Here is a 15,515-nt window from a genome sequence, read left to right on the forward strand (position 1 = left end):
AGGAGGTTTGACATACAGTGGAGCAGTGGCGGACCATACATTTCACACCTAGGCCTTCAGTAGTGCTCTGTCTGAATCAACTCGCCCCTCAAAAACTAATTTATGGTTATAAAAACCATCTTAATATGCAGAAATACAGTATAAAGAGCCATTGCATCACAGATAGATAACTCCTGTAGCCACAATAAATGCCTTTATTGAATAGACAAACCAGGGGTGAATAAGTTCCTTTCTACTGCAGCTACAGCCGCGACACACATAAACATCAATAATAACTCATAAACTTGCAATATTATTTAGGAAAATCGCAACATTTTACTCACCAAAAATTCGGATTATTTGTAAACAAAATCCATCCTCCTCTCTTTCCTCAAAAACAGTTCAATTACTAGCAGATTATCCGTGCGCTTCAGTTCCATCACGAAGTCCCTTTCTATCGCCATCGAAGCTAATGCTGAAAGTCGAACCTGCCCTGTCGTATTTCTGGCATAAGTTTTAATTCGCTTTAGGGCTGAAAATGTCCGCTCGACAGAAGCAGTGGACACGGGAATGGTCACCGCCAAACATACCAATGTGTACAGCTGCCCCATGCTCCATGCCCCATTTTTCTAATGAAGGAAGTCAAGGAGATCAGTGGGAGATTTTCCTGCAAAATCATCCATGGCATACTTACACCATCCTATCCAATCAACGGGTCTGAATATGGTGACGTTGCTGTACGACTGCTAGAGGGCCTTAGTAACACCAACTCAAAATCTGATTGGTTAGAGCAACAGTTTATTCGACATTTATTTTGGGTTAGAGGGCCTGCAGAACGGATTGTGAAGGCCTCCGGGCAGACTTCATTGACTTTGACCCTGCCTGGCAACAAATGATACTAAAATGTGATTGGTTAAATGCTTTAATACGAAAATACATGTCTGGAAGCAGCACAACCATCGGAAAAGCTATGAAAGGAAGCGGACAGACTATTTGGAATTATTTAATAAGTATTCATGGACAAAATATAATTAACATCAGTTTGTGATTCAGATATTTTTTTAGGCCAGCAGAGAAGGCCTTGCAGGCCCTGATGGTCCGCCACTGCAGTGGAGTAAAGCCTGATAGAAAGCTGCGTGGTTTACATGTATTAATCAAGAAAGAAACAGACACTTTGGATGTTATCCATTGCCATTCAGCAGCCAAAGGGAGGTCGGAGCAGAGCTCTGTCATTGCCTTTACAGAATGGATCCCACATTCAGTCTGGATCACCCCTAGATGCCATTGTGTACATTTGTATTCTTGTGAACTATTGCCTGGTTTCAAAAGTGTGCACAGAAATGCTAGAAGGCACAAATGTGCTCTTTTTATGCCAACATGAGAAGAGTCCTCTGATATTTTTGCAACTAATGTATTTTGAAAAAGCTACAGGAGTTTAGATTGGATCGCTGTGTGTGGCAGCTTTAATCATACAGTTATGTTCCCAGCTCTACTAATCCTTATCACAGTCAGACGGCTGTCAAAAAAAAAAGTACCAGTTCACTGGGTTACATGTTGGCGGAATTGCAAATTTATTAGAGGTGCCCTGCAAAGGACCACAGGGCACAATTTACATATGAGCTAAAGATTTCACAAGAGCGAAGAAACTTGACTCTCTTCCACAAAATCAAAGATCTTTTTAATTAAAGCCAATATTAATGTTCATTCACAAAAAAAGAGTTGTTGAACATTCCTCGATTTTAACATTTCGTAATTCTGGCAGAATTCCCATCTCAACCCTTCCATCATGGCACACGTGCTGTCTGCAGAGTGCTGAGAACATTTTAATATGCAGTGTGATTTAGGTCAAGCTGTACAATGTGGCTGCTGGGAATGAATGGAAGGAAAAGTAATTATTAAGAGTGGTGATTTAAACATGAAGTAGATGAATGAAATGGAGGTGGCACAGTTGTTAGTACTGGTCCTTTGCAACTCTCTGAACCTGAGTTCAGCTTTTGTGGAGTTGACAGGTTCTCCCCGTGTAAGTATGAGTTTCTTTACATATCTCAGATGATTGGCAGTTAGTTTGCCTTACAACTCTGATTTTGACCTCTAATGAGTCATTAAGTGCCAAAGATGAGCATGTTAGCTTATTCAGAATCTCCCAGTTGTCCTTTCGGTGCCCTGGCTCTCTTGTCTTCTCCCCACTGCCACCAGATTCCCAGTATGTTCTTCTCTATATATATATAAAATCCAATGTATGTATGTCTGTATGTATGTATGTCTGTCCGCATTTCATGAGAGAACATAACGGATTTAGATTGGGTTTTTTTTTATATAATTTGCTTAAACATTCCGGTTGATTTTGCGACTTCTTTCATCGCGCTAAGAATCATAGTTCGGTTGTAGGAGCAATATAATACCGCTAATCCGAGACAGAGGCTGCAGGCCGAGGGTAGGGGGAAGTGTGACATCAGGAGTGGGGAGCCAGGCAGGGCCCTCCTCACGTTCGTGTTTCACTACTACGCGGGCAGAGCCGTGGGGGATGGCTAGTAATAGAATAAGAAGATTCAAGAAATAAATGAATGAGATTACTGACAAGTGATACCCTCGAAAGAACTTAGGCGTTAGTAAACTTTGTATATCGGGTATGCTGGCTATATGACTGCAAAATGTTGACTTGTCACCCGTGCTCTTAAGAATGCTGTTTTTCACATTGCAGTATTAACCCACATAACCCAGCACCACTGCCATCCATCTGTAGTGAACCCCTGACTTCTAGAAAGCATGGAAGATTGCCAAAATATTTCCGTAGCCAAGACGCCACAACACTTTTAAAATGACAGACGGATAGAATCAGGCCAACACCTAAGCCTTACAGTATTTCCACCATGGCACCCGAATATTAACGACACCCCAGGAAAATGCCCTGACAGATAGATAGATAGATAGATAGATAGATAGATAGATAGATAGATAGATAGATAGATAGATAGATAGATAGATAGATAGATAGATAGATAGATAGATAGATAGATAGATAGATAGATAGATAGATACTTTATTAATCCCAAGGGGAAATACACATACTCCAGCAGCAGCATACTGATACAAAAAACAATATTAAATTAAAGAGTAATAAAAATGCAGGTAAAAACAGACAATAACTTTGAATAATGTTAATTTTATTGCAGGGTGAGTACATTGTCATAGACGGCCAGAATTCTTGCCTCTTCCTTAGAAGGACCGGGGTAGCAAGTGTAGACAGAGCATTACCTCCCCCGGAATGCTAGATTGCAGCCCCCCTGGGTGACAATGGTGCCTCGGACACCAGCAGGGCTTCATGGGAGATGGAGTTGGATACAGCCCTGTTGGGATCTGGGGGCACTGCAGTTGCTCCAGAGCCTGTATGGGCAATCTTTTCACCACACCCAGAAGTGCTACCAGAAGTAGGTGATCAAGCACCTGGAGCTCTTCTGTGTAACATATAAAAGGAGCCAGCAGACAGTACTCGGGGAGCCAAAGTTGTGAGGAGGGAGACGAAGCTTGCTGAGGATGAGTGGAGGAGAAAGGTAAAGGAAAGAGAGTATTGTGTTTAAGGTGTGCTGTTTGTGTTTTGTGACTGTATTGTGGCTTGTGGGCATTGCCCACAAGTGAAGAAACAAAATAAAAAGCTTGTGCTTTTATAAGTGTGCCTCTTGCATCTGTCTGTGTCGGGTTGAGTGGCTGCTACGCCTTCTAGAGTTGTCACAACATACACACACACTCAGGATAATTTAGTATTGCCAGTCCATCTAACCTGCATATCTTTGGTCTTTGGGAGGAAATTCATGTGGACACGGGGAAAATATGCAAACCCCACCCAAGGAGATCCTTGCACAGGAACCTTGAATTTTTTCTTAACCCGGTTATTCCAATTCAAGTCTGTCCAGAAGCAGATGCCAACCCCGGAGCATTACCTTTATTTATTTAGCTGCAAATTACAAATCATCAGGCTATTTTTGCATATATTCATTTAGCATCTTTCATGTTAACTCCCCACCCCACCATTATTTCCTGATGTACACATCATTTATAAAACTCTACAATTAACTTTCAAAGCTGTCACCAGCAGCACATGTCCATGCTGCTTACCTTGCATAAACCTATGTGACATCCAAGATTTGCTGCTAGCTAGCTCATTAAGCTGAAAGCCTGTCTATACAAACCTTGGTGAACATTCATGTGGGCACTGGAATAGGAATAATGAATTCATTTGGGGGTGCTGTGTGCCTCTGATAGTGCTGTTATGCCTTTTCAAGACTGCTCTGTACACTACACTATGGCTCTGTTGCAAATGAAAAAGTACAGTGAATGGCAGCTTATTGATCATCACTCGTGCATTTGTACAAAAAAGTCACACAAATGTGATAGAAAGACACAATTAAAAAATGCACAGGGCATGCCACCTGCTCAAAGTGATCACCGGAGCAGAGGTTCAATACATAGTGTACTCTGTGCAGAGAGGTGAAGTACCACCAACGCAATCGGCGTGCCTGTAACTTTTCCACATGCCGTTTTTCCACTAGTAGCCGTTGTTTCCTCTTCGTTTTCTGTTCTAGTTTTTATGAAATCCATGAATCTTGTAACTAGTTTTATTCCTGCTTCATTATTTTGAATATTAAAGGAATACTCAACCCAAAATGATATTTTTTTATTTATTATACTTGGTACTTTTTCATGATACTATAATAATCACCTAATAAAACCCCGTCTAATAAAATCACAGAAAACCTGTAACTCTAACCAACAAACAACAGAACATTCATCCATCCATCCATTATCCAACCCGCTGAATCCGAACACAGGGTCACGGGGGTCTGCTGGAGCCAAACCCAGCGCACAAGGCAGGAACCAATCCTGGGCAGGGTGCCAACCCACCGCAGGACACACACAAACACACCCACATACCAAGCACACACTAGGGCCAATTTAGGATCGCCAATCCACCTAACCTGCATGTCTTTGGACTGTGGGAGGAAACCGGAGTGCCCGGAGGAAACCCACGCAGACACGGGGAGAACATGCAAACTCCACGCAGGGAGGACCCGGGAAGCGAACCCAGATCCCCAGGTCTCCCAACTGTGAGGCAGCAGCGCTACCCACTGCGCCACCGTGCCACCAACAACAGAACAGTTTTTCACAATTTAACTATAATGAAAAAATGTAATAAACTAAACATGCTTATAACAAGTCTACACATTTAATTACATATAGACATTACCAACAAAAGTATTTTTTATAAAGATCACTTTCAGAAACACTTTCTTACAATAGCATTAACTCCAATTTACTATGACCATATAGATCTCAAAAATCCTGCTCTATTTACAACAATCTGCTGTAACTCAAATGATAGAACTTTAAACCAATATGCACAACATCAGTTGCATAAACTTATTCAAAGGTACAAAGGTGTTGAATTAAATGAATCCATTTAACAATCCAATTCTGTTAACATCGACAAGCTGTGGCTGTTGAGATCTCATTGACACATCCAAAAGTCCAGTCTTGTTAACACAAGTATTAGTTGACGCGTTTCAGCAGATGTGTCCTCTTCTTCAGGGCTGTGATTGTAAAAGTAATGTTACCATCAACTAAAATCACTGCCATATGTAAGTTCAACGTATTTACTATCTGAAAAGGTTGCTTCCTACTTCACTCTGCGAACATGCTTGTGACGTTTACCAAATAGAAATATTAGTGAAAGAAAAAAGTAAATGTTTTTAATGTGGAAAGGAGAGAAAAGTCAACAGTGACCAATTCTGTACAACAGCAAATGATGTGAAAACCATGATGTGTGTTTTTGTGAAATCCATAACAGGTTTGATCAATGGATGGATGGAAGGACTAGCAGTTATGTGAAAATGAAGCTCAGAGAAATTAATATTTTGGTAAAAAGGAGGTAAACTGGTCAGTAACTACAGTGTCGTTACAGTGTTTGCACTGTGTTGTGCTTTGATAGGCTGTGTGTATCTGTGTGATCCTGAAGTGGATTAAGTAGGTTTAGAATGTTATTTTATATTAAAAATGTACTGTTTCATAGATATCATGGACAGACTTTCCCTCTTGATTTCTTTGCAGATTTCTATTGGTGATATCAATAACCGTAGTATATTTTTGACTAGCCAAAATTTTAATTGCAGATATTTATAATTGCATTTTGAGTAGTTAAATTTGCATTTCAGATATCTAAAATTACAATTTTGTTGAACACTGTAAATGAATACTCCACCCAAAATTTATACATTTTTTTTAGCATTTTACTTACCCTATGTGTATATATACAGTATATATATACAGTATATATATATATATATATATATATATATATATATATATATATATATTGTAGTGGGGGCCAAGTAAAAAGTTTAATTTATTTTTCATACAGAATGGAGAAAAAACAGTTTACGATATCATAGAAACCACAAACCAGTAGTGACCAATGCTTTATAACATCCATGGGAACACACAAAAAAAAACCTCAGGTTGCTTGTGTTGCATAATCCACATGTTAGTTTATCCAGTTATATGCTCAAAACAAGAAAAAAACGCAGATTTTTTTGCTAAAACGTTTTAAAATTCTTACTTTCGGAATAATCCACACATATCATAAACATGAAACTAAAGCCTCATGGGATTGACTTTTAAAACTGAAGGCTCCCCCACTCCCCCTCTTTCTTTGGTCAAGAGTCCTTTCTTTATTTCAAAAAGTGACTCCCATGATGCTTTAGTTTTGTGTTTGTGATATGCACAGATTATTCTAGAAGCGGCTGTTTAACAATATTTTGTCAAAAATGCATGTATTTTGCATGTTTTAAGCATAGGACTGGATAAGTGTCTTGTTGATTATGCAACATAAGCAACGCTGGATTTTTTTTTCTTTTTTCCATGGATGTTTTTCTCATCATTTGTCATTGTACGGCATTAGTCACTATTGGTGTCTATTATGTTATAAACTATTTTCACCCCATTCTGCATGAAAACTGAATTTTTTCAGCCAGCACTACAATGTACATGGAGTAAGTAACATATAAAATATATCATTTTTGGATGGAATTTTCCTTTAAACATATCAATTATTCTAATTTAGAGTTGTCACAATATTATACATACCTATAATTGGAAATATTGTAGAAGTCAACGGAGTAAGTCCGTCAGTTATATGTGATCTGATTGATTTGCCTATATTAGAAACACAGAATCAAGAAGGGTTGTGTTCATGGAGTGTAAATCCACATCCTCCCAACTGTTAACATTGTCCACCTTTTATGGCTTCTGAAATTTGGCACTGTGGATCTATAAGTAAGGCTATATCTACTGCAGTGTGCAATTCAAAGCTCCTAATTATTTTGTATCTGTTCTTCGAGATGGACAATCTCGTCCCTTGCTGACCTACAATGTCTTTTCGTTTCATTTTAAAATTCAGTTAGTTTTTTTTTTTCAGAATTCACTGTCTTAATCTTCTTTATTTATTTATATGGTTTGTACAATGCTATATACTTTATACGCTGCCGTTCTTTATTATATTCTGTAAGTGCCTTGAGCATGGGAAAGGCGCTATATAAATAAAATGTATTATTATTATCACAGTACATTATTCCCTTCTCCTCCTAGGCATATCCTTAATACTGAATTCTTACTTTACCTATATCTGCAGCTTTTATTTTTGTTGTCCTACACATTGTAATGCTCTATTGTAATCGTGTTAGCTGTGTAAAGTGCCTTGGGATGGAGCATGTGTAGCAGAGATTAAATGGAGCTAGGCTGCTACAGAGAATGACATCCATGCTGTCAAAAAGCCCAATTAGTCACTCGTGCCAAAGGAGAACATCAGCACCTCAAGGGACTACAGTAATCAGATTTTTCAAATTTCAATTTTTTAAACCTATGGGCCACTAAAGGGTTCAATAAGGGAAAGGGGAAAAGAAAATGGGGACCGTTAGCGCATTAGGAAGCTAACATTTAGACACCTGGTTGTCAGCATGCATTTAATGATAATAAAGCTGCTTTGGTTTTAATGGGGTGTTGGCTAATCCTGATTTTATCCAGCCCTTTTTACTTTCAATAGATGCTTCCTGCCAAGTTTTCAGGGCAGTATTTGCCCAAATGGGAAAAGTCCTCCGCCAGGAGCATTTGCTAACAAGATTTTAACCTATGCGGAGGTCAACTGGTGTAAATATGCTGAAGAAAACAGACAACATTGCCATCAAAAGTCCTATTAGGGACTTGAGCCAATGAGATTCTCATTTGGTTCAACCAGCTAAAATGGTGGTTTGTCACTCTTGCAAAGGGCAAAACTAGCTATCAAATGGCAGATGCGCTGTGGGAGCAATTTGAGGCAGGGAAATCTGACATGTGAAAAGAACCTTAGCATATAAAATAAAGGTTTGATTGACTGGTTGATTGATCATTCAGTTACCTGAGCGTGTCCTGTGACTAACTGTCATCCATTACAGAGTTTCTTCCTAATACCATTTATTTGCAGAGCTACTGCAACATATGTCAGTGTACGTTTAAGACAAACACCATATCAGTTTTAGGATGGTACTTTTAGAACAAATGTTAAGGGTTGTTGAGGTTAGGATTTAGTGTGAAGACTTCCACATTCTCTAAAATATAAACTTTACACCCAACAAAACGTAAGGCAGTCAGTTCAATATGTGCATAACTGTTACATATTTTTTCAAAACTGCATACATAGCCTCAGCATTTGAACATTAGAACAATCTTGACAAGAACAGCCCATTCGGCCCAAGAAAACTTGATATTCCTATCAACTTAATTCCTCCAAAATAACATCGTGTAGTTTTAAGGGTCCCTGAAGTCCTATTGCCCACCACACTACTTGGCAGTTTATTCAATGTGTTTATGGCTCTGTGTGTGAAGAAAAACTTCCTAATGTTTTTGCAAAATGTACTCTTAATAAGTTTCCAACTGTGTGTCCATATTTTTGTTGAGCTAATTATAAAGTAACAATCTTGATGCACTGTACTATTTCCCTTCATAATTTTAAACACTTCCATCGTGTCTCCTCTTAATCTCCTTTTGCTTAAACTGAAAAAGCTCCGTTCTTTTAATCTTTCCTATTAATCCACTGCCTGTAGCCCTGGAATCAGCCTAGTCGCTCTTCTCTGAACTTTTTCTGGCGCTGCTACCTCCTTTTTGTGGCCTGGAGACCAAAACTGCACACAGAACTCCAGATGAGGCCTCACCAGTGTGTTATAAAACTTGAGCATAACCTCCTTGGACTTGTACACCACACACCGTGCTATATAACCTGACATTCTGTTTGCCTTCTTAATGGCTTCTGAACACTTTCGGGAAGTCGATAGCTAAGAGTCCACTATGACTCCTAACTCCTTCTCATAAGGTATACTTTCAATTTTCCGACTGCCCATTGTGTATTCAAATCTAACATTTTTACTTCCTACATATAATACTTTACATTTACTGACATTAAATTTCATCCATCCATCCATCCATTATCTAACCCGCTGAATCCGAACACAGGGTCACGGGGGTCTGCTGGAGCCAATCCCAGCCAACACAGGGCACAAGGCAGGAACCAATCCCGGGCAGTGTGCCAACCCACTGCAGGACACACACAAACACACACTAGGGCCAATTTAGAATCGCCAATCCACCTAACATGCATGCCTTTGGACTGTGGGAGGAAACCGGAGCGCCCGGTGGAAACCCACACAGACACGGGGAGAACAAGCAAACTCCACGCAGGGAGGACCCGGGAAGCGAACCCAGGTCCCCAGGTCTAGCAAATGCGAGGCAGCAGCGCTACCCAATGCGTCACCGTGCCGCCCCATTAAATTTCATCTGCCACAAATCTGCCCAAGCCTGCATGCTGTCCAAGTACCTCTCTAATGATTTAATGGATTCCAGATTATCTGCTAATCCAACTATCTTGGTATCATCTGCAGACTTAGCCAGCTTGTTATTTATATTCCTATCCAAAACATTTATATATATTAAAAATAAAACAGCAGTGGCCAAGCATTGACCTCTAAGGGACACCACTCTTAATATCCCACAATTCGAATGAGATCTCTTGCACTGTAACCCTCTGCATCCTGTATTTTAGCCAATTCTGCATGGACCTACACACCATGCCTTGAATTCCCACTAGTTTTAGCTTAGCCACTAATCTTTCATGTGGTATGTTGTCAAATGCCTTCTGAAAATCAAGTTAAATAATATATGCGCCACTCTGATCAAATTCTTTTGTTGCTTCCTCATAGAATTCCAGCATGTTGGTATAAAACATGACCTCCCTCATCTGACCCCATGTTGACTGGTCAGTAAAACTCCTGTTCCTGTCATGTGTTAATTTACTTGTGATGAATGCTAAGCTTTCTGGCCTATAGTTGCTTGAATCACCACATAGTTGATTCCATCACGATTCATATTTTCTTTTCTATCTCTGCATATAAAAATTCTGTCCTGCATATGCAAACTTCCTCCCAAAAACTGCTGTCCTAAAACTGCGCTGGCATCAATGTGCGGCTTTAAAAATAGATGCTTCTCCTTGCTTCCCTGCTTTTTGTTGGGACAGGCTTAGATCCCTCACTACTCTGTGTTTGAATAGGGAGGTACTGAAAATGACTGGATGACTATGGGAAATTAATAAATCAATATTAGAACATTCAGGTAATACGTTTGGGTTCTCCAAGGATTTCAACTACAGCCAATTGGCTTCTAGACATGCTCCTGACATTCACTACCTATTAATGTGTACTGTACACTAAGGTAATATAAATAAAAATGGAAATTCGAAGTAAAAGAAAAATATTGTGTAAAATGACTCCCCCATGTCCTCACCCAAAGGGTAAAAGGATATGAATGAAGGAATTGAACATTCTTATACCAGTTGACCAATTTGTTATTCATGTTTGAATAATTCTCACTTATTAAATATCTTGTAGTAAATATCCCCAACCTTCTACTAGGTCTACTTGGATCTGGCTAATTCCTAGTGTACTAACAAACACTGTTCTGCTCGCTCAATGGATTAATAGCAAGCTGATTGGTCCAGGATTACTGCATATAAATTATGTCAGCCCAGTTGACCACGGGCTGTACTTCCGAATGTATCTAAAATCGGACCTTATATAGAATTCTGTTTCTCGTTTTCCTGTCTCATACAGAAGTATAAATAACTAGCCAACCCGCGGCGTACCATACGCCGCATAATCAGGCTGGGTTTTTAATGATTTTTAAGCACAGGGAAAAAATTAACATTTGAAAAATCCGGAGGAGAGGGGAAGGACGCCCATTACGCCCCATCCATCATGCTAGTCTGCTGATTTCTCGTTCAGTAACCTGTGAGTAGTGATGGGCGGAGTGAAGCCTCACGAAGCATCAACACGTTTGAAGCAATTGTGTCGGAAATCGTATCGAAGCTTAGAAGCATTTAACACTCACTTCTCTAGTGACACCTCCTGGCCATTTTCATTAACGTTACAGAAACTTATGATACACTTGAATGACGTCTGTTAAAACTTGTATTGCTTTTATTTTTTTGCAGCTACAGACTGACAACGAAGAGAAGGGTTCGTCAGCAGCTTCTAGTGTGTGATGTGTAAAAAATATAAATATAACTTCTTTAACAGCGCCTGTAGTAGTACGGCTGCTTTGCAGTAAGGAGACAGTGGAAGATTGTGGGTTCGCTTCGTGGTTCCTCCCTGTGTGGATAGCAAATTATTCGCGACAAACAAACTGTTTTACACGCCGCATAGTCACGCCGCTTTTTCAATGTTTTTTAAGCACAGGGAAAAAAATGAACATTTGCAAAATCCGTAACGCTGCTTTCAGTAAGTACAATGCACACGCGTTTAGTTTGTTGGTGACTTTTTGCCAGCTGTCTTTCCTGGTTTGGGCTGTTTTTGCAGTGTTACCGCTTGTGCATATTAAATCTTGAATTCCTTTGAGTAACTAATTAACTAACTAACACCCACCCACTCAGCTTGTGTGAAAAAAATGCGCCCGTTCTTTCATCATTTTGTTGCAGCAATATACATTGTGTTTTCACTCAGCGCGGAGGTGCGCATTCATCTCGGATTATTACATCCAGCTAATCTGCTACAAGACTGCGTTTGAAAAACCGACTTATCCCAGATGAGTTTCACCGGCATTAATGATTAGGAATCTGGTTGGAACAAAACACTGCAGCCACAGGGGTTCAGCAGGACCGAGTTTGGGGAAACACCGCTGAACACTCGTGGTTCTTGCCAACTCACGGCGTATCATATGTCGCATAATTATGTATTGATGGGTGAACACTTTCTGAACGACACAGTTGTCCAAACAGAAGTGAAAGTAAAATCGAGCCTGGTGCATTCTTTAACTACATTCTCTGTCTTGTAGCGCAGTGGTAGAGTTGCTGCTTTACAGTAAGGAGACTGTGGAAGATTTTTGGTTCGTTTGGGCTGTATTTGCAGTGTTACCGCCTGTGCATATTAAATCTTGAAATCCTTCGAGTAACAAATTAACTAACACCAACCCACACACACACAGCTTGTGTGAAAAAATGCGCCCGTACTTTCATCATTTTGTTGCAGCCTATCAAAGACTTGCTGCCCCCAACTCAAGGTGGCTCAGAGGTCCATGTGTAGCGTACAACAGATGAACATAAATGACGCCGTTTTTTTCGAGGCGTCGCGTCCCAGTTAGTGGGCGTGGCTCTGCGAGTTGTCGTCGTATCCAATGGTCATAGAGTTGGTGGGCGAGGCTCTTTCCTACTTGTCGGCGGCTTAGTGAATCCACGCCTCTTCCTGCGTGCTTTCATGGGTGTCTTGTTTTGGTGTGCGTGCTTTCATGGGTGTCTTCCCCTTCTGGCGTCAACTTTGTGAATTATATATATAGACAAGCACTGAGATTTGTCTTTATTCAAAAATTATTTCTTTATTACTGTATTATTATATTAATTCATTTTGTTCACCTCACCCAGACATACAGCTCACTAACTGTATTTGTTTTTCTTGTTTCAGGTGGTCCTTCTCGATGGATATCACCTCACTGTGACTGCTGCTGCAAAAACAACAAAGGAGACAGAGAAGGGGAGAGTGGCACCTCTTTCAATGAGCTCTCAACCTCCAGCTCAGAGAGCCAGTCAGAGGCCAGCTCTCCGCAGGAGACCGTCATCTGTGGCCCCGTCACCCGCCAGTCCAACATACAGACTCTTGACCGGCCGCTCAAAAAGGGCCCAGTGCAGCAGCTACAGCAGTCTGAGCTTCGTCGAAAGAGTGACTTGCTGAGGACTCTCACCAGTAGCTCCAGAGAATCCAACATCTGTAAAAAGAAACCCATGAAGGAAAAGCTGACCGTTGAGGAGGAGCTGGAGAAGTGCATCGAAGATTTCCGCAAAATCAAGATTCCAGACAGGTTTCCAGACAGAAAACACATATGGCAATCTGATCTTTTGAGGAAATATCACCTTTAAAAGAAAGAAAACAACAAAAATAAAGAAAAGAAAAGTAGAAAAGTATGATCGTATATTGACATATACTTATGTCTAAATGCTACTGCCTCAGCCAAGCTTATATTCATAGTAACATTTATCCATGGATCTGGAATGCTCACCGTGAAGTTACACTCACAGGGTATCTTGTTACACATGAAGGCACACTGGGTGGCATTAATATCTCGGCTCAATGATCCATGTGTAGCACTACAAAGCACATTAGATGTGTGCAAGTTTACATGAGGCGTTCCTGATTTCCTCGTTCTATAGCTAATTTGGTATTGTTTGAGCATTTCTTTTTTGTTCTTTTTTCCTTTTTCTCCTTCCTCCGTTGCATGTTAAAAAAGAAATATTGGAATATAGAAGTGCCACAGTAATAATAATAACAATATGTTTTATTTATCTAGGACTGATTCATATTACCAAGAAGTAATTTTTTCCCAACTCACACCACTTTATAAAAAAAATAAACAGACTAATTAGCACATCCAAGTGTTTTCTTAACCTGTTTATTTCAAATCTGGATTGTGGGGAGGCGGAGCCTATTTTGGGAACTGTCAGGTGCAAGGGAGGAGCTAATGCCTGGGAGGGTGCCTGCCAGGTAAAACATTCAATGACATGAGAGCAGTCATACTCACATATTTTGTTCTGCGTCAGCAGAGGTAGAAGCAGATCTGTCTCCAAATGCATACCATGTCCACCATAAGCGCAACAGTCAAAGTGCTATTTCCACTTTCTATACATATTCTATACATACATATATTTTGGATTTGAGATGAATACAACAGTGGTCACATTCTAAATTATTAAACTGCAGAATTCCTCAGAAACAAAAGGTGCTTTCACCTTCTTTACATCTCAGAGCTGAATTGGTTGAGCAGACAGCAAAACTTCCCAATTTTGACTCCAATGTCTCAGTAACCAATTTTTGAAAGTACAGTTAGGAAACTGGCAATGTACCGTGTGCCACATTCAGAAGCTTCCATTTGCCAGAAACACAATCGGCTGTTAAGATTATATTGTAACAGAATGGAAGAGACATGGGAGAATGAGAGTCCCACCATACATCCCAGGTAGACACTGCAGAAGACTTTATTGGGATCTCAAATCAAGAAGACCAACAGCAATATCAGAGATGGATTAATCTTATAAATTTGCCAGTTAGTCAGGTATCTCCCTGACTTGGATGAATTTTGAATGTGGGGTACACGCATCAATCCACTTGACCAGTCCTAGTTTTGTGTTTACATAGATTCTGTGCTGCAGCTGATGAGGTTCTTGTAGTTTACGTTAGTTTAATACCAAGAACCCCCAGTTGCACCTTTGGCACACAGATTACTGATACAAGTGCTTTTCATGGTGTTAAGAGGATGAGGAACGTCAAGCACACATTCACATCCATGGCATGTGGCAATGCTGACTGCCCCTGAAGTTCAACCCTGACCTGAAGGACACGTCTGAAGAGCACCATCCCAGTCATTGCTAGATATGTTATTCAACCTCTTTTAAATCTAATAGCTGGCACCTTATTACCTGTAACACATCCTACCCAGTAGTACAGGCCTCAGTCCCCTGACTACATCCTGACATCTCTCTCTTGTTCAATGTATTCACTTAGTGAGTTGAAGGAAGGTGATGCATTTCACATGAAGCAGAAAAAAACTGTTACCGAACAACCATTTAATGTGAGACCCTGGAGCTTTTCAGAGTGTCAGGGCGTTTTGTACATTTTACTATTAAATGCGGTCATTTTGGGTGATTAAAAATACACTGCACTGCCTCACATTATTAGGATTATAATATACATTTAGGAGAGACGGCAGCAGTCGAAACAATGGAGGCATTACCACAAAATCTACTGACAATGAATTTCTGAGGGGACAATGGAACACAATTCTTTATAAAATCCCTACATAACATTGACCAATCATTTTGTTCAATGTAAGAGAATAAAAAAATGCATCCTGAATAGTGAAGGCAAATTCTGGTCCACAAATTTTTAATTAATGCCAAAGTAATTATTTCCACTGCCTTTCCA

At 40.0% G+C, this 15,515-nt stretch overlaps 1 protein-coding gene across 1 annotated transcript in view; it reads left to right on the forward strand.

Moving 5' to 3' along the window:
- Positions 1-15,031, forward strand: part of kctd16b (potassium channel tetramerization domain containing 16b) — a 295,972-nt gene extending 280,941 nt beyond the window's left edge. The window contains exon 2 of the mRNA XM_028812781.2: positions 13,005-15,031. Coding sequence (XP_028668614.1) covers positions 13,005-13,456 — 452 coding nt within the window. The 3' untranslated portion in view covers positions 13,457-15,031. The remainder of the gene's footprint in view (positions 1-13,004) is intronic.
- Positions 15,032-15,515: the final 484 nt, after the last annotated feature.

The sequence above is a fragment of the Erpetoichthys calabaricus genome, chromosome 11 (assembly GCF_900747795.2).
Source record: "Erpetoichthys calabaricus chromosome 11, fErpCal1.3, whole genome shotgun sequence".
Classification (NCBI taxonomy): domain Eukaryota; kingdom Metazoa; phylum Chordata; class Cladistia; order Polypteriformes; family Polypteridae; genus Erpetoichthys; species Erpetoichthys calabaricus.